The sequence below is a fragment of the Candoia aspera genome, chromosome 1 (genome assembly GCF_035149785.1).
Source record: "Candoia aspera isolate rCanAsp1 chromosome 1, rCanAsp1.hap2, whole genome shotgun sequence".
Classification (NCBI taxonomy): domain Eukaryota; kingdom Metazoa; phylum Chordata; class Lepidosauria; order Squamata; family Boidae; genus Candoia; species Candoia aspera.
The window spans coordinates 306,025,104-306,045,432 of NC_086153.1; the positions used below are offsets into that span (position 1 = coordinate 306,025,104).

At 38.5% G+C, this 20,329-nt stretch overlaps 1 protein-coding gene across 1 annotated transcript in view; it reads left to right on the top strand.

Annotated features, from left to right (window-relative positions):
* The window catches only part of SLC24A4 (solute carrier family 24 member 4), a 121,636-nt gene that overhangs the window by 98,225 nt on the left and 3,082 nt on the right, over positions 1-20,329 (top strand). Inside the window, exons 10-14 of the mRNA XM_063290247.1 lie at positions 1,332-1,474; positions 9,350-9,519; positions 10,383-10,521; positions 15,489-15,655; positions 17,378-17,492. Of these exons, the coding sequence (XP_063146317.1) occupies positions 1,332-1,474; positions 9,350-9,519; positions 10,383-10,521; positions 15,489-15,655; positions 17,378-17,492 (734 nt within the window). The remainder of the gene's footprint in view (positions 1-1,331; positions 1,475-9,349; positions 9,520-10,382; positions 10,522-15,488; positions 15,656-17,377; positions 17,493-20,329) is intronic.

The following is a 20,329-nucleotide window of genomic DNA, read 5'->3' on the forward strand; positions in this document are numbered from 1 at the left end:
TACTTTAATAGATAACTAAGAATAACTCACTTTCCTTGCTTTATTGCTGTTAATTTCCCAACTAGTAGATTTTTTGCTTAAATGCTTGCAATAACAAATCACTTGAGGCTCATTCTTGTAGGATCTGCATTTGGGCTATTGAAATTGAAGATGAAACAGAACATTTGCTGTTTATGACAGCCTTTCAGTGGCTAGTGCCCTCCAGATGTGTTGGAAGCCGCTTCCATTATCACTAGCCAGCACAGTCATTGGCAGTAGAGCTTGAGGTAATGGGTACTGAAGTCCAGTATTGCATTATAAGGCCAAAGAATACGGAATGTATCCAAGAGAAGTCATTTTCTGAGGAAAATCAGAAAGCAGCTGTGGATCAGAAATATTCTGCTTTCTTCTTCATATTCAAAATAGCCCATTTGAAGGAGCATTGTAAGCAGCCAAGATAAATAATTGAGTGGGGAGAATTGCATAAAGAATGCCCTAGCTCAAAATGAAGCATGCTTGCATTTATGGATTTGGCTTTGGAGTATTTGAATATAATTTTTATATTGGCTATTAATAAACTGCCCTTGCAAGTAACAAAGACTTTATATGTGTGGTGTATTTGCAATCCAACAGAAATAATCAACATAACTCCCCTTTCAGATAATTTACAGCAGTGTCTTAAATCATTATATTCAAATTTGAAAACATTTCATAGGAGAGTAATGTATTGTTCAAAAGTCTTTTGCTCAGTGATACACAGCCACTGGGATCATGCAACCAGACTTAGAGGTATTACTGTATGTTGGGTTCAAGGATAATGCCCTTTTTGAAGTACTCATGAATATGGCCTCTCTCATCCACGCATCCCTCAGCAACATCGATTTTGAAAGCACAATATTGAAATCAGAACCACATTTCTTAAAAGTAGTCCTTCACATATTGTGCAGCAGTGTTTTAGTTGCTGTATATTCTGTAAATAGATAAGACAGAGCATTGTAGCCAGCCCCATTGCCTGGCTCACATATCTTTGTAATATTCTCCTTTCTTGTTTGATCCAAATGAAAATGTAAGTACTTTTGCTTTGAGTGGGAAAGAAATAAACATCACTTTAATATATCCTATTGAAACCAATGGGATCTAAAAGTGCTTAATTTTGGCCAGATCATGAGGAGCATAATGTATGATGTAGTCTTCAGCCAGTTACGCTCAAATTAGATGGCATTTGATAAACCGATGTATCACAATCCAACCTGCTCCTGATGGTTTAAGCACTAGAAACAGAACAGAAAAGATAGCCAGGGCTATGAGCTTTTTCTTTGGAACTTTAGCATTTTTCTCTTTTATACTTTTAGATACAACATGAAGATGCAGAAGTTCTTTACTATCAAAAGTATGAATGTTGGGAATGGCAACACTGTGAACAGCGAACTGGAAGATGGTAATGAATATTATGACATTAGCTGTGATGATCCATCCATGCCATTGCTACGGAAAGGTAAGGCTAAGCAGACATGAGCTGAGCAGAAGGTCTTTGAAATAATACTATTCACTATTAGTGATTCAAACTCTGATGGCAGATTTCCACAATCTTAAGACAAATGTTAGTATATGTTTCAACTGTTTGGGGTTTGGCGATGTTCTACTTTCAGAGACATCTTGACAACTCAGTTCTTTGAGATTTATTAAACTGTCCTAGGAAATGCATTCATGTTTAATAAATGGGCTGGACAAACACAAGCAGTCCAGGGTCACTCATCTGCCTTAGAGAACATTTTACATCAGGGTTCCTCAACCTCGGCAACTCTAAGCTGTGCAGACTTCAACTCCCAGAAGCTGGCTGGGGAATTCTGGGAGTTGAAGTCCGCACAGCTTAGAGTTGCCATGGTTGAGGAACCCTGTTTTACATTTTACATAGTCAATTAACACAGAGCAGTAATAAGGTCCATCATGCCTGTCCAGTATCCTACAGGAGGTGAATCTGCAGCTCAGATTATTCAAAAGGATCCTTTAGCAATGCTCAGGATTTTGCAGGAGATCCTAAGCAGGTGAGAGTTTTCAAAGAATTTGAAAAGTCCTGTAGTAAGATGATAGTGTGAAATAATACTGGAAGAAAAATTTGTCTTCTGTATTAGAGTAAATGTGAGAATGAGGATCATCAGGATCATCATGAGTTCTGGGTTAAAAAAATGGAATTGGCACTCTAGCATCATGTTATTTCCAAAGGAGAGGAGTTGTTAGTGAAGCTGCCACCTCAAAATATTATCTGAGAAACTTGGAGATAGGATATATAGGGTATCGATGGAGGTCCTTGCCTTTTTGCCCTTAACAGCAGACTTTCACATTTTAAAAACTTTGGTGTTTGTATCAAATAATTAGTCGAATTCTTAACCATTTAGGAAAGGCATGGTTCTTCTGCTCCCACTTTTCTTTACACTAATATTATATGGAAGAGTGTATATTGGTTCTCCTTCTTTAATTCTAAAAGATTTGCTTTCCTCTGAAACTAAGCATAAGATCTTTCTCTTACATACAACAACTGTCATGAGATTTGCACGCAGTGAAAGTACTAAAAAAATCTGTTTTTACTTTTTATCTCTTGCTTTGTTGTTTTCCCGCAAGGGGGAATATTCTAGCCTTTGGATCACAAGTGCTTGCTATTGGCAGAGTGCACCACAGCATCTTGAAAAGGCATTGCATACATGTAGCCAAACTGGAGCTCTTTATGTGCACAGAGAACATACCCACGTCTCTACCTTGCCCCATTTGGGAGCTGAGAGATGCCTTCTTTCTGTTAACTGAAATATGCCATGGATTGATAAACTGCCACGATTGGCCTATTTCATAGCTTTTTGGAGGGGTGTTTTACTTGGTTAGATCAACCATCAGCTGAACCAGAGCCCCAAATCTATCTTTGAGTGTTGTCTCCAGCAAGGATGCTTAGGATATCTGATAATATCTCTCCAGGGTCAGTGAAGCTTGGATCTCATCTTAACCTTCTCCATTGTCTGAGGGCAGAGTCTGATTATTTCCTACGAAACAGCACTTGCTCTCTGCTGACTACGTTCGACATCCTGATGGCAGGAATTCTGTTACTTGAGGGTACAGATAAAAGGAAGGTTCGCAGGCTGCTGAGCTATCTTTGAAGCTTGCAAGTTTTATTGCTTTCAAGAGCTTCAAGGAACAAAACATTAAAAAAAAACCTTCTGTTACTGGGTTCACATATACACAAAGCTCTTCAGCCAGTGGAAAATCCAATTTCAGACAAGCCTTCTATGCAAGAGAAGTCTTGTATTTTTGCAACTAAAGTTTGTGCTTTTAGGATAACAGCACAGTCCCTGGAAAGCTCTTGTTTTTATTGTTAGAATTGTCTATATGCTCTGACCCAGTCAGTAGAAACTCACAATGATGAGGCAGACTTGTATGGAATCAAGTGTGTGTCCATGTTCCAGAGGACTAGCCTCTTGTTTTTTTGCAGCAAAAGCAATAACTTAATGGTACCTCAGAGGCTAACAAATATCTCATGGCAGTTTTTATTCATGACCCCAAGCTGTTTTTTTCAGTTGCAGTTCATTCCAAAAAGATCGGAATGACCAGAAGAAAAAAGAAAACTGGAGAGGTCATTTTAGCAGGGAGCTCTAGGTAGGTGGAAATGGGAAAAGCTCAGCTGTTGAAACTGCATCTTCTGCACAGTGATGAAATATTGGAGCTCTACAGGAAGCTGAAATCCATTAAGGGTTTTATCAGCAAACCACTCTGCAATATGCAAGCGCTTTGTGAGGAGTTTTCATTTGAGCTTCAACACACAGTTCAGTATACCTCTTGGCTCCTATGCCTTTTATTATCCTCTACTGAGCCACCTCTGTAAGATTTGTTTATCCACTATATTTTGTGGTACTTACTCCTAGGATAGTTTTCACATGCCACACATTCTGTACTAGATGCATCTAACTTAATGTCCTCTAAGTGGCCAGAAATGAGGGAAAGTATATGCCAACACATTTAGAAAGTATATGCCAACACATTTAGAGATGCCAATTTGGGAAAGGCTGTGCCTCTTAATGTCTTGCTTAAACATATTTCTGTAATGCCTTCACCTAATATCAGGCTATCCAACCTGGTGCACTCCACATCTGTTAGACTTCAACTACCCTGGGTGCCATAATTCTGGACTCATGCTGGCTTGGAATTATGGAATTTAAAGAGCATCAAGTTAGAGAAGGGAGGTTTAAATGATCAGAATGCTTTGCATAGATTATCTTATGAATGCCTACAACAAGTCATGTATAAAGATGAATATTCTTGCTCTCTCTTGTCTCCTCCCACTGAACAAGTATCAGGACTATGGCTAAAGGACAGTAGCATCCCTAAAGGTAGTTTAGGAAGTTTCTAGCCAAATTCACACTCAGAATTCCTGGCTCATATCTTATGCTTCAACAAGCTTGCCGTGAATCAATGGTACAAAGATTAAATGCAGTGCAAATGGGCTTCCATCTTATAGATTTGCTGATGACCAATGTGATTCTGTTTTGTCTTCTGAGTATAGATTATAGAATTATTCTAAGCTTTCTTTATCTCCCCTTATCTATTGATTAGGACATGTTTCCTCCTTGAAAGGCAGTCTTCCTGTTGTTGTTCAATCATTTAGTCACTTCCTACCCTTCAGGATCAGATGGATATCATTAAGCTGGGACTGCTGTCAGTAACTGATTCTTTGAGTTCTTATAAGTTCACACTTGTATTATCAGTAATAGTATCTATAGTAGTTACTTTGTCTTCTGTTGGGTTCATTTTCTATTACCTTCCGTTTTTTCAGCATCAAGGTCTTCTGCAATGATTCTTGCCTTTGCCTTACAGCTCCAAAATATTTAAGTTTTAGTTTCATTATTAGTGCTTCCAGTGAGCAGTCAGGTTCTATGTCCTCTAGTACTGAATTATTTCTTCTTGGAGCCCAGGGGTTCTCAACTATTTTTTCCACACCACAATTTAAAAACATCAGTTTTCTTAATTCAGCTTTTTTGATGTTCCAGCTTTCACAGCAGTATGTTACAGCTGGGAAAATCATGGCCTTGACAATACATACCTTTGGAGCCCTTGTTGCTCTCTGAGCCTTGTTGTTTTCTTGCAGACTTTTCATTGCCAGACTAGGCAACATCTTCAGTGCAAAGAGGGAGTGGGCCTTGCTCTCAGTTTATATACTGTGACTTGCCCTGCTTGTGTTGGTAGGGGTGTTGTTCTCTCCTTGGGAGTTCCTTGATTGGGCTGTTGTTTGCTGCTTGGTTGATTGCCTGAGTTAATAGTTCCTTGATTAGGGTGTATTGTGCTGTTCGATGGTTCATCTGGTGTTAATCCCAGTGCTGATTTGCATATCTGGGTGTTGACTGCTGGCAAGGGAGTGTACTGGTCTTTTGGCTTTTCTATTGTCTCTTTTGAATGGTATGTAAATGTTGTTTACCTCTCTGTGTCTGTTGATGGCTGCTTTGTCTGAGTGCCAGGCTTCCAAGAATTCTCTGGCATTTTTGGATTTGGCTTGGTTTAGGATGCTCAGCGTTTCCCAGTTGAAACTATGGTTGAGCCTGTCCATGTGTTGTGAGATTAAGGAGTTCTCATCGTGTCTTCTGACTGCTAGTTGGTGTTTGTGGATGTGCTCTGCTAGTCTTCTGCCTGTCTGTCCTACATAGTGGCTGTTACAGTCTTTGCATTGTATGTTGTAAATAACTCCTGTTTTTTCAACTCACTACCATTCCTGGACATCCTCATCAGTAGAGGAAATGATGGTAAGTTAGAAACACAAGTCTACAGGAAAGCTACCCACACCAACCAAGTGCTCCATTACCACAGTAACAATCCAACCTCCCACAAGAGAAGCCGTGTAAGAACATTATGCAGACGAGCACTTACACACTGCAGCAACCCAGAACACCAGAAAAAAGTAAAAGATCATCTGTATAGCATCTTCCAACAAAATGGATACCCGCTCAACTTTATCAAAAAGTGCCTCACCACCCAACCCACTACAACCCAACCAATGGAAACTATGAAAAGGATAACACTGCCATACATCAGAAACATCTCAGAAACCACCAACAGACTGTTACAACCACATGGCATCACCATAGCACATAAACCAACTAAAACTCTTCAAAACATATTAAGCAACCCAAAAGACCCAATAGCCCAAGAAGAAAAAACAGGAGTTATTTACAACATACAGTGCAAAGACTGTAACAGCCACTGTGTTGGACAGACAGGCAGAAGACTAGCAGAGTGCATCCACAAACACCAACTAGCAGTCAGAAGACACAGTGAGAACTCCTTAATCTCACAACACGTGGACAGGCTCAACCATAGTTTCAACTGGGAAACGCTGAGCATCCTAAACCAAGCCAAATCCAAAAACGCCAGAGAATTCTTGGAAGCCTGGCACTCAGACAAAGCAGCCATCAACAGACACAGAGAGGTAAACAACATTTACATACCAGTCAAAAGAGACAATAGAAAAGCCAAAAGACCAGTACACTCCCTTGCCAGCAATCAACACCCAGATATGCAAAAATCAACACTAGGATTAACATCGGATGAACCATCAAACAGCACAATACACCCTAATCAAGGAACTATTAACTCAGGCAATCAACCAGCAGCAAACAACAGCCCAATCAAGGAACTCCCAAGGAGAGAACAACACCCCTACCAACACAAGCAGGGCAAGCCACGGTATATAAACTGAGAACAAGGCCCACTCCCTCTTTGCACTGAAGATGTTGCCTAGTCTGGCAATGAAAAGACTGCAAGAAAACAACAAGGCTCAGAGGGCACCAAGGACTCCACAGTTCAACCCTGAGCTACAAATATTCGCTTCAATTGGTAAACATCTCTTTATTTCATGGCTTCTGTCAGTATCCCTGTGAATGTTTGAGTCTGGGAAGATAAATACATTATTACAACTTCTTTTTTTTACGTTAGGTTGACATTGAATACTGACTTCCTATTAGGGTTTTTTTTTTAATATTGAGCAGGATACCAGCTTTTTACACCCTTTTCCTTCATCTTCAACAAGGTGAAATCTTGTTAAGTCTGTCTTATTTCCAGCCATCAAAGTGGTATCATCAGCATATTAGGGTTGTTGATGTTTCTGCAGAAATTTTAATTCAAATTTCTGTCTTCTAATCCAGCATTTCTCAAGATATATTCTGCAAATAAGGTAAATAGATAGTATACTCCTTTTTCAATTTTGAACCATTTAGTTACTCTATATTTCATTTGAACTGTGACTTCTTTATCATCATACAAATTCTTCAGTATGCTGATGGATTTGTCCAGTATGCCCATGTTTTATCCACAGTTTGTTATCCGCTGTCAAATTATACACAGTCAAAAGCCATTGTATAATCATTAAAGCAAAAATAGATGTATTTTTGGAACTTTTCCATAATTGTAATATCAGTTGCAGCATATAAATGAGATCTCACCTCCAAGTATAGAGCCCCTTTTAACGGCAGTTATTATTGTTAACCAATCTGAAAGAGGCTGGCCATAGAAATACTTCTGATCCCCGCACGTACTGACCTTTCCTGTACATATGTCATTTCATTTAGAAATCATGGTGTCAGTGCAATCAGTATCATTCCAAAGGCACTGGTTAAGTGTGGCGTGGAGAAATGGGAAGGTGAAATCTTAAGGCCTGTTTCCTACTATGCTAATAATTATGTTATAGCGTATACACTGGATAGCCTGCCCCCAGCAGCACACAGATTTTTCATTCTCAGGCTGCTAAAGTCCATTTCTTCTTGCTCATTCCTCTGCAGGTGTAAACTAGGCAATTGATTGTGCACAACTGAAAACCAGTCCTATCCTCTGAAATCCTCCCTGTTTACTTGTCCAGTCTAACCCTGAATCTCATTAGCAACGGGCAGGAATCTGCCATCAGGACTCAGCCATGGTGGATGTGTGGAAAACATTGTTCCAGCCATGATGCATAGTTGAAAAGAAAATATCAGTTTTAAGCTCTTTCCTTGACTACCTTTTCTGTCTTTGTTTCTTTTGAAATCACAGAAATCTGCAGTTGTCATGTGTGAGGTTTTTCTGGGGAATCTTCTTTAGTTGGTTGGCTTGAATGAATGTTTTCCCCAGATTTTCAGCGCTTTCAAATTGAATATTATATACTAATGGTTGGTTGGATTTAACAAACTAATTCCTTTCTTCTTAGCATAAGGAAATTGCTTATGTGCAGTACTGCAGCTAAGTAACCAGGGCAATAAAGAATACCATTGCCCCTTAGTTGGCACACAACTGCCCATATACTCCTCCCATCAGTTAATATTATATTTTATTTAATTGCAATGTGTATTCTAACATATATGTCTCCTGTCTGCTCAGCCTTACTATGCTTGCAGTTTCTAGCTGATAGCATTTGTTGTTTGCATGCATTGACTGTTGCTTCCTTTTACTAATACTCACAGCTGCATGTTACATCTCTTGGTCTAGAACAGAGGTCAGTACAGTATAAAGTAGTTTTATGGGCAGCAATAAGGAAGTAGTTGCCTTCTTTCTAGTTTTTTCCCTCTGGTATCTCCTGGAGCTCTCCCTTCCAAATACTAATCAGGTCTGACCCTATTTAGCTTCAAGTATCTCGGTCATAATCAGGCAGGTGCTGTCACCTAGTGAAATTGTCACAAATTTATTAAAGCAAACTTTTATTAAACTAGTTTCACATGTTCTAAGAATGGGCAGCTTTCTTCTAAATGTAGGCTGAAAGTTTAGGTATTTGATTCTCAGGAAAATGAGGATAATCAAACCTGATTTGATTATCAAGAAGAAATATTACATTTTAAGGAACAAATTTAGTTTGTCTCAGCTATAGCCATTTGTAGTTTTATATTTTTATTTTTGTTTCTATCATCCAGATTAAATTTAAGACTTACTGATTTAACACGTGCTCAAGTGAACTGGGTTTTAATTTAATGGTAACCATTATTGTAATCCCTGAAACTGCTATGTAACCAGCATATAGTCTATAGTAAGCATATAGACCACAATATATATAGTAAGATATAATTGATGTAATAATATTATTCCTGAAATATAAAGGAAGAAGAGTAATGAGTGAGGATCAAAGACAAAGGAGAAATCAGTCTATTTCTACATAAAGCCAGTATATTTTTACAGAGCTGTAAATGAATGCACAAATACAGCAAAATGTCCTATTTGACATGCATCCTATTTTGGCTACAGATAAGAAATGGAATGGTTTATTGTTTCTGAAGCTTTAGAGTATATGCCCTCTGAGTTACCCAGAGGGGGCATTATAAATAAATGTTGGCAAAAGCAACTATAGAAAATTAGAATTATTAATTGGCATTGTGGTCACTAGTGAAAGGAACACAAGAGCATGGACGCAATTCTGTGGTGATGGTCGATGAGATTATTTGTTCCAGTCCTCCAAAATACCGCTTCCCTGAAGCTGGCTTGCGAATAATGATTACCAACAAATTTGGTCCAAGAACCAGACTACGGATGGCAAGCAGGTTAATTATTAATGAGGTGAGTTCACAATGGAGAAAATAATTAAAATGTTGACTAGCTTAGTCAATCACTTTTTATAAGTCCTATTCATTTAATTATTATGTTCTCTTTCTGAAGTAATCAATTCATAGTATAAGACATTCAGAGCTCTCAAAAATTGAGTGATGTATTTATTTATATTTCAATTTATAAATTGAAGCCATAAGTAAATTGAAGCCATAAATAAAGAAATAAATCCTTATGCTGGTTGATTGGAAAATATTTTTCAAAGGTCTTTATCCAAAAGGACTTACCACTAAAATGCACAGGAGTCCAGTTAGTTGTGATTAACAAGCCCAATTAATTTCAGTAAGTTTGATCTTCTTGACTCATTGCACATTTAATTTGTGAATTTCAGTGCCTGACAATGTGGTGATGGCCATCAATTTAAAATGCTTTAAAACAGAAATACGCAAGTTTTCTTGAGCGAAGGGACATATTTGGTCCCAGAATGGCATGCTTACTTCAAAAAGTAATAGGAGATGTGGGACAAAAACTGTATTTAATTTGATTTCATTTAATTAATGAAACTTGTATAATTAGCATAGCTAATAAGGATTATTTCATATCTGTTGGTATTTCAGAAGATGGTCAAGACTTGGCTGTTCTGTAGGACCTTTGGGGATAGAACAGGGATATGATTTAGCTGCTCCTGCGGTTGGTTAAAGGGCGTGAAGGCGACTGGTTTAAAATTTTAAGTATTTTAATTGGCCTCCTAGAGTTTAAATATTAGCTCTTAGAGTTTAAAAGCCCAGGTAAATAAATAAATAAATCACCTGCATCCAGGTGTTCAAGGAGCAGTATGCTCTAACAATCACTGGGCTGTTTTCTGTACATTTTAGCGTCAGCGTCTAATTCATTCTTCCAATGGCCAGTTGATTCAGAATGGGAGACATGAGAATATTGAAAATGGGGCCATCCATGTTGATAACCAAGAAGAAGGAACGGAACACGTTGCCCTGTCTCCATTTTCACCACCAGGTAAATATGCAAGGCACATTATGGAATAAACAAGAAAGCAAGAAAGTTCCTCCATGAAATACCTGCCAAAGTATTAGGCATTAAGAAAGAAACCTATTCCTTCCATTAGGCTGCGGAATTCTGGGCGTTAAAATCCACACATCTTAAAAATTGCTGAAGTTGAAAAACACTGTGTTAGACTATCCCTTTGCTCGGTTATCACCACAGTCCAGGTGAATTCTTAATTGAACAAATTATATCCAGAAGTGTTGCAACCAATATGCATTTTAAGTATTGGTTGGACTGGCCCTGAACTAGACTAGAGGATTACGGAGACTGTAAGTTACTTAGAATTTAATGAGAATTAACTGAGTTAAAGGAGTCAATGGGGTGGGGAAAGGGAATCACTTGGTAAAAGGTATGCTATTAAAGAGGGGCACCCCTTAGGTTAACTGAAGATACTAGTAAGAATCACTTCTTAATGTAGGTCACATGAGTGCTTCCTCTCTAATTTACCTGTGAACTGATACGAATAATTCCTTGTCTCTGCAGATTATAAGACAAACATGGCTCGTCTTACGGGCCAGATTTGAGTCATTCAGCCCATATAGAAAAGGGTGATACTGTTCTCTCTGTAAATGAGTTAGTGCTGGCAGCAGCTGTGTCCACAGAATCCTGCCGGTTTTGTCAGAATGATGAAAGCAGTGTCATGGCGTCACGCCATAAGTTCCACCTTGTGGGGCCTCCATGCTAAATCATGATGCATATAATAAAAGAGCGGGGCTTGTGTTGCCACACCACAACATTACTTCAGTTGGCTCCCCCTTGGCCCATTGGAGACACTAATAGCTGGCAGCAAGTTATTTTGGGAGTTTTTTCAACCTCAGCAACTTTTAAGATGTATGGACTTCAACTCCCAGAATTCAAGAGGTTCTCCTGATCTGGCACCCCCCAAATACTATATGTAAGGACTGCAATGCCTAGAATTCCCTGCAATGATTGTAATAACTGGGTATTTAGGAAGTCACAGTCCTAAGACTTCTGCATCTGGAGGATTTCAGCCTGGGAAAGGCTGCTCTTGAATATCCATATCTTCTTCTACAAACCCCCTCTCCCAGTTAAACTGCTACAAAAAAAAAAGTAAAGAAAAAGAGTGAGGCCTTGGAAGAGATCATGAAATAGCTCACATAAATGGTGTAGTCGGGTTTAAGTTCTGCTATTAAGGTTTTCCATGTCACTCATGTCTGATCACACTTGAGATTCACAAGTGTTCTGTGCTACCTTTTTTTATCTTACCGCTGACTGGTTGGCGCTGCTCTGCAGAGATCCCTTAGTCTTCCTTCACGCATCAGCTGCAGTTGAACAGTGCAAAATAGCACTTTTGAAGGAAGAAAAACATTTGCTTCTTCTGATGCCAAATGCAGCAAGAAGGCCATACGATCCAGTAGAAAGCAAGCAAGTTTAAATGAAATGAACTATACTTCTTCAGAAAGTGTTTTCAATATAGCTGTGTGTGTGCAGTTTCATTGGATGGGCGCCTATTGTGAAAAATCTCCATCTCCCATCTTTCTCCTTTGTTATTACAAGTGCTAGAGGTGTTTGTTTCATCATGCTTTGAGCCAGCCTAACCTCCAGCTATAAAACATTACTTAGCACCCAAAAGTAAATCACTGCAGTGTAGTGGCAGAAAAAAAGCAAACATTTTACATCACTTTAAGACTGAAAGTAATTGCTAATTACATTTTAAAATCAAACTGTAGTTTCGGCTGATAGTTCACTTGTACTCCAAATTGTATTTTCTTACTATATGTCATTGGAAAACTTAGCATCTTTGGTTGATACATAACTTCGGCAAATTGTTTTGTTGATATCTGGCTCTTACTTCTTTGCATTTTTTTATTTGTTTAGAATCCAGGAAGGGGGATACATTTCAACTTTTTATATATTGCCCTTTGTTTTTCTGAAAGTGTAGTAGATTAAATTAGGAATACAGCTGCTGGTTTATAGTGCTAGCATTTTTTTTTAATTTGATATTCAGCATTTTTTAAAAAAAAGAAAATGCCTTATTTTTTGTCTTCCTTTTGATAGTTCGACCACATTGGAGAGCAGTTGTTACACCTGAGGCTATAAGAGGATATAGGTTTGGGGAAGAGGCTAGTGGCTATTTTGATTTAATGCAATTCAGATGGTTATTTCCCATGTATTTGATAATTTTCTTCTGCCAGAATAGAAATTTTAATTTGGTGGCAACTTAAAGAGTGGAGAAATTATGTGGAGGCTGCAGCCAAGATTTTGAGAGGCTGCTGGCAGCAAGGGGGCCTCAGTTTGTGTATCCCCAATCCAGGCAAATGGATATGATTAGGAATGCTTAAGGATCAAAACACAACTACTCTTTGGAATTTGCATTTCTCAAAGTTTGCAAGGCAATTATTGAAAAGCATACAGATGACATATAAAAATGCATACAATTCTTACTCAAAATAACTGATCTGATGATCTATCAGATACTAAATACTTAAATATACATATATATCTGGGAAATCCACATTACTACCATATTGTGGCTATGGATTAAGATTTAAGTTCTCTTCTGATCAGCGCATGATTGGAAAAGAGAAAAAGTAGGTTTCTGCTTTTGTTCTTCTCTCTAGTAAAGGAGTGCCTTTGTTCAAATGTTCGTGAGTAAGTGTTCTATGTCTGTGAAAGGTAGAACTGAATCATCAGGATGTTACTGGCTTTTTAAAAAAATAATCCCCATCCCTCAATTGGCAGTTTAAGAATCTGTTGACCAACTAGATAGGTTAATGTGGAGAAAACGTTCATATGACTTCTTTGTAAACACTAATTTTTCCAGTGCTTGATTTGAAAAGTTAGGAAGAGATAGGAGTTTGAAGAGCATATGAGGACATTTCCTAGGACGTTCTGTTTGCTAGGAAATGACTCCAGCCTGCTTTCTGAATAATTTTGGCCTAGCTGTTGATTTATAGATGCTGTAGTCTCACGTTAGAGATGACAGTCTGGAAAATTGATCAAATTGATAGGACACAGAAACAGTGGCTCTTTTACATTTCTGAAAACATGTACGCCAACTGTAACCCAGATACAGTACATCTCTCTTTCCTTGGTGGAAACACATTTGATGTTAGGAAAGATATAAAGAGAACCATCAGTTTTTACCAAAGCCATTGTGATCTTGTATTTTCTGTATTTTCTTTTAGACCCAATTTATGTCAATCTAGACAAATCTAAGTGCAGTAATGGCTATCTAGTCTGGAAACAGTGATTTGTAAGCTCTGCTCATTTTATGGTCTCTTGTTGATCATTACTGGGAGGGGGTGGGGGTGGGAAGTTGTAATGAATGCTCTCTTAGCTGTACACTGAAGAGGCTCTCTTGATTGTCCCAGTTTTTCTTTCCTGGATGGAGACCCATTTATTGTTTATTTTCTCTTATTTTAACTTTGTTGTGGTTGTTTTTAGTAATGGAAAACATTTTGCTCCAGTTTTTAAAAAATCTGGTTAACATAAATGCACAAGCTGGGGAAAAACTGAACAGTGGACTGTAGAAAGTAGTGACCACAATTTATCTTGAAGAGGCTTTTCCTGTCCTGTGGTCATGTCACTGTTCTGGGACTCTTCCAGTAGCTGGAAGAAGCCTTTGCACATGTAATTTGCATGCGTGGTAGCCTCTATTGGCAACTGAATGTGCCAGAGGAGGCAAATGGAGCAATGTGAAGAATACAACAACTTTGTTTCATGGAGCACTTTCAGAGCAATGCTACTCTCAGAGCAGTGGCAAATTGAAGCACTTCTTGGAAGAAAGACCTTAGTATCCATGAAGTTAACCAGTAGAAGATACATTTGTTCATTAACTAGATTGTTTTAGTTTGTACTGCCTTTGAAGAACCTGCAAAAGCTTCAGTTGATGCAGATTATATCACAATCCCATCAATCCAACAATGGAAGTTTTGCATTGGTTGGTGTTTTTTTGTTCCAGTCTCAGTTTACAGTGCTTACTGGTTTTACTCTTTAACATCCCAAATTTCCAAGGCTTGCTTATTTAAAGGACTGCCTCTTCTGGCCAGATACCATGACCTTGGTTGTCAAGCATCTTGGTTTCTCTCTTGCCTAGGACCATTTGTTGGGTACACCAGAGGGGTCCTCCTTCTGTATCACTCCCAAATTATGGAACTCTTTCCTTTGAAACTGCAACTGCAATCAATTACAATTCTTCCTTCTCTTTGCTTTTCCAAAAACTTTCTTACCGGGGTTATTCACAAGCATCTTCAGTATGACTGTTAAATGGCTTAAATGCATAGTTTTTGAAAGGGTCTGTGGACAGTACTTTTTTTTTGGGTGCCTTCAAGTCAGTCTTGACTCCCAGTGACTGCCTGGACGAGTCCCTGCAGTTTTCTTGGCAAGATTTCGGAAATGGTTGCCACTGCCTGCTTCCTAGGGCTGAGAGCCTTTCTGTAATAGTAGTAGCAGCAGCAGTAATAATAGTAGTAATAGTAATAGTAGTAATAATAATGATGATGATTTAAGAAAAAAGAGGATGAAATCTACACTTTTCTGGATATCAATGCATGAACCCAAAGGGTCAACTAGATTTTCTGAAGGAAACACATGATTCACAATAAATGTGGAGAATGGAGGGACAACCGGGACTGTGCATGTGGCTACTATATTTGTTCATATAATCCCAATCATATCAGCATCTTGCCTTCTTTTCAAGGTGTCCTTGCTTCAAGTACTGCTGCTCTTCTGTCAACGTAGCACAATTCAGATATGCTGCCCGCTTCCCACAGGCAAACTCCATTAAATTGGGAGTAGGATTTTGGTCCTTTTTCTCCTCAATACCTTCATCTCCACTAAAATGCACAACTGTAACATTGGCTTCATTTCCTTCTAACTCTGCTTATACAGCACATATCAGGACAGCAATGTGCACTGATAAACGGGTTCCCTTTTGTTTTTCTTTTGTTCTCCAGAAAGAAAAATGGACAAAGTCAAATGGATCCTGACGTGGCCACTGATATTCCTCCTCTTTTTCACCATCCCAAACTGCAGCAAGCCACGCTGGGAGAATTTTTTCATGCTGACATTTGTCTTTTCCACATTATGGATTGCTTTGTTTTCCTACTTTATGGTGTGGCTGGTGAGTGCAAAAATATGCTTTTTTTGTTTAAGATAATATTTGTTATGAAGTTAGGTAGAAAACAGGCAACGGTAATGAAGAACATTACTATCTAAATCTAATTGAAAGCAAAGGAAAAGTTTGATGTGTGCAATATCAGCATTCAAATAGTGTCTTTTATTAAAGTAATCATTGTGACATTTTAAGCCTGTCTTCCTCCTGCCTTTTCACTTTCTTTCTAATCCTTTGTTCCTTCTTTTCTCTAACATACCTGGCAAATACTTATGTTACTGCAAAATGCCATATCCTGCCCTGAAACTTTGCTAGCCTTCAGGAGCCTGTTAAGACAACCCGTTAATCAAATCACAAAGAGAGGTGTTGGCCTATTTGGCTTCTTTTTCAATAACTAGGAAAAATAAGTCTTGTGCCACAGTCCCACATTTTGGCTTCAGACAAGGCCAGGTAGAGATCTTTCTTTTCTCAGAGTTGAAGGTCATGTGATTACTCATTATTGGTCCTTGAAATGCAATCATTCCGTTATTATCTCTGCATAAGCTGTGCAGCTTTCTAAAATTATTCTTGAAAAACCTGCAAATTCTGACCAAAGACAATGGTCAGACATCATGGGTTGCCATTCGGTTTTTAATCCAACCTTCCTCAATCTGGTGTCCTTCAGACATGCTGGAGCTACAAATCTTAGAATGACCAGCCAGTTATTGGTCACGCTGTTACGAATTCTTAGAATTGTAGTCCACCAGATAGCTGGTGTCATATTGATCTCAATTAGTACCTATTCATTAATCCTATTTTCTTCCTCCAAGAAACAAAGGACAGCATACATGGCCATCTCTTGCTAATTTAATCCTCACATCAGTCAATCCTGTGAGGTAAATTTGGATGTAATATTGGGATTAATCTATAGTCAAACCCATGAACTTCAGGTCAGAGTGTGGACTTGAATTCAAATTTTAATAGTCTTAGCCATGTACACTGATCACTATGCTCTCTGTAGGTTTCTGCTTTGTTTAGGTCAGCAGAAAAAACGTATTATTTGGAGGATAAATAGTTCGACATTTCAGAAAGGTTTTGTATGTGGTTCCAGTAGAACCAGTTTAGACATAGCTAAGGTAAAGACTGTGTTTGTGCATAGTTTCTACATTCTAAATATGCACATTCGCTGGACAATGAAAGGGAAAAATAAAACAGGAAAGCACCACACAGCTTTTCTCTCCTCAGTTGTTTATTTGATTTTGATGTTGCCTGATTCCAGCTGACTCTGGGCAGCTCACAAAATAAAGAACAACATAAAAACAACCTGTAAATAGGAATGGAATAAAAATTAATGTAACACAAAATTACATGGTGGTTAAAGGTGGCAATCCAGACAACAGATCAATACGTATACAAAACATGTTATCCCTAGAAGCTGCAAAACATTTTTATTTTGTCCTAGATTGGCCTCCTGCAGTCTGGCATCCTCAAGATAGTGGCCTAGAGTTGCCATCACACCTAGCAAGCATGGCCTTTGCTAGTATGAGTTGAAATCCAACATGTATAGAAGATACCAGATTTAGGAATCTGTTCTTCATGGTCAGTTTATGGCTGCTAATTTGTTTTAGCATGGAAATTGTCATGTTTATTAGCTTGATTCATTTTAACACTCACATGCTCAAGAAGTTAAAGAAGATTTAAGTGTCATGATGCTCTATTGTTTTCAACAGCTTGTTTTCCTTTGTTGCACAGGTAACAGTGATTGGTTACACTCTAGGGATACCTGATGTTATCATGGGCATTACTTTCCTAGCTGCAGGAACTAGTGTGCCAGACTGCATGGCTAGTTTAATAGTAGCAAGACAAGGTAAGGCCTGCATCGGTTTCAGATAAATGCTGTGCTTGTTTTCTACATCAATAAGCAGAGAGCTCTTACATTATTTATGTACAGATAGGGCTGAGCTAGTTAAGATCACATTCATTTCATTCAGATTTTAATACAATCTAATATAATTTGAATTTCTTAAATTAATATATGAAGCAGAATGCAAGTATCCTTCAGTTTTTGCAATTTTCTTAATTTTGCATTCCAGTTCTCCAATTTAAAACTTGTACAAAAATGGTTAGCAAAAATTGCATACAAATATGTATACATTAAGAGACATTTGAGAGAAAATACTGTGTATTGGAGGAAACTACATACAAAGGGTGAAGTAAGTGATGCCATGACTACCCTCTCTGAGTGTCTGGGGGCTGTGGGGTTTGGATGGGGAACAACGGGCTTCAGCTGAACCCTGGTAAGACGGAGTGGCTGTGGGTTAATGGTTCTTCCGTATCTGGGACATTATCATCTCTGGTTCTGGATGGGGTTGCACTGCCCCAGACAGACCCGGTATGTAATTTGGGGGTCCTCCTGGACTCACGGCTCCTGCTTGAAGAGCAGGTGGCAGTCGTGGCCAGGAGAGCCTTTGAGCAGCTACGTGCTGTGCACCAGTTACGCCCCTTCCTGGATCAGGAGGCCCTTGAACAGTCACTCATACCCTTGTTATCTCTCATATAGACTATTGCAATGCACTCTACATGGGGCTACCCTTGAAGAGTATCCGGAAGCTTCAGCTGGTCCAGAATGCAGCCGCACGAGCTGTTTTTGGTGCCCACAGAAGGGCACATGTAACACCGCTGCTGCGCAAGGTGCATTGGGTACCAGTCTGCTTCCGGGTCCAGTTCAAGGTGTTGGTTATTACCTTTAAAGCCCTACATGGCATGGGGCCAGGTTACCTGAGGGACCGCCTCTTCCCTATTACATCAACCCGCCCCACCCGATTGTGCAGAGAGGGCATGCTGCGGACCCCGTCTCTAAGACAACTTCGTTTGGTGGGGTCCAGGAAGCGGGCCTTCTCTGCAGTGGCGCCCGCGCTGTGGAACATGCTGCCCCCGGAGGTGAGACTGGCCCCATCACTCCTGACCTTTCAGAGGAGTCTGAAGACCTGGTTCTGCCGCCTCGCTTGGAGTAGAGAGGGGAATAGATCTATATGGGGATGGCTGCTATAGACCACTCCTCCCACACCTGGACTGTTTTTAGATTCTTTTGCCACTTGGACTTTTTATCTTTACTCTTATTTATTTTATTTATTATTGTAATTTTATACTGTATATTTTATGATTGTTGTCTTAATTAATTGTCGTAAACTGCCCAGAGTCCCCCACTGGGAGGAGATGGGCGGGGACAAATTGGATAAATAAAATAAATAAATAAACAAATGGACAGTTTTTGTGCATGAAAATGCATGCAAATTGTCTGAATGAAAGTCTGGCTGAAAATTCATGACATTTTTCACACATTTTTTTAAAATTACAATCTCGTGAAACTGAATAATACAAGGTCGTGTTTGGAAAAAATGCAATGTTATGGGAAATGAATGGGTGAATGCAGTATAAGAAGTGATATGGATCTAAACAGGGGTGAAAGTTGAATCACTTAAGTAACTGATTCAGATGCAGTGATCAACAGTTCCCATTATCACATTCAAATCAGTCCAAAACCACAGCTAATCTATCTACAGTTCTTTGACTAAAAAGTATCTCAAACAATTTGGTATAGATACTGTATGTAAGAGAGGAAGGAATTAGTATGCCTTTTATAAGGTGGTACTAGCCTTCTCAATACTTTATTCTATATCTATTTTTTGTAATACCAATTCATATATAAACTTTGGATGGCAAACACCAATTTAAAGCGCATCTTCCCTTCTCTTATATAAGAGGTAAGCTGTTAATATGTTTTCTACTACAGATTAAGGTTACTATGGTAACTAATCATTTTGGCTGGGTGAAGAGGTCGAATTTAATTGTCCCCTTTTCACGTGTTAATGGTTGCATTGCCTAAGGGAAGAACTTGCCTGGACTTGTTTTAGTTTCCATTTCCCTTATGTGTAGGCTTGCAGAGAATATGCAGCTGAGAGAAATCTCTCCTCTCAGCAAACAGCCTTTAAATATGTTTGTTTTCTGTAAATAAAATTATTTTTATAGAAATGCCTGGTGTGTGACTTTTCTGATCTCTCCTGGGCCAAAGGCTTTCTAGCACTCTGCCAACATAAGCCTCTTTTAAAATATTGCCTACTTCAAACATATACACACACAATATATAAACAAAGGGTTTTTTTATTCAATGGTATCAATCTTATGTGGATTTAATTAAATCTCAGATACTTAAAAATATTTCTTTAAGTAAAAATTAGCTTGGAAGCTGTCCTCCATTAATCACAAATCTCTGGTTTGTCCTTTCATGAAAATTTAATCCATGTATGGATTTGATTAATTCATCAATGCTGCAACCTCAAACTCACCATCAATTTGTTATTCCAGTCTCAGGAGTTAAAATAGATTAGATTTTATCCATTTTTTTCTTTAAATGGCTCTGTATTGGTAGTCTATCAATAATCAGTCAAATTTGAGATTTGTAAAAAATAACAATTCCACATAGAAATTATTAGAATTGATTGAATCATAACATTGGAAGGGTGGTGTTGTTTCATGCAGGAATCCACATAGAATTCCATAACATTAAAAAAGGCCCCCTTGTTCTCTGTGGGAATCCAAATTAAAGTATCCTCAACAGAACTAATTTTGTAAAGCTACATTTTTGAGGTTCCAAATATAATACCTTCTTCTGAAGTTCACCCTTTGAATATCTCAGGATTACAA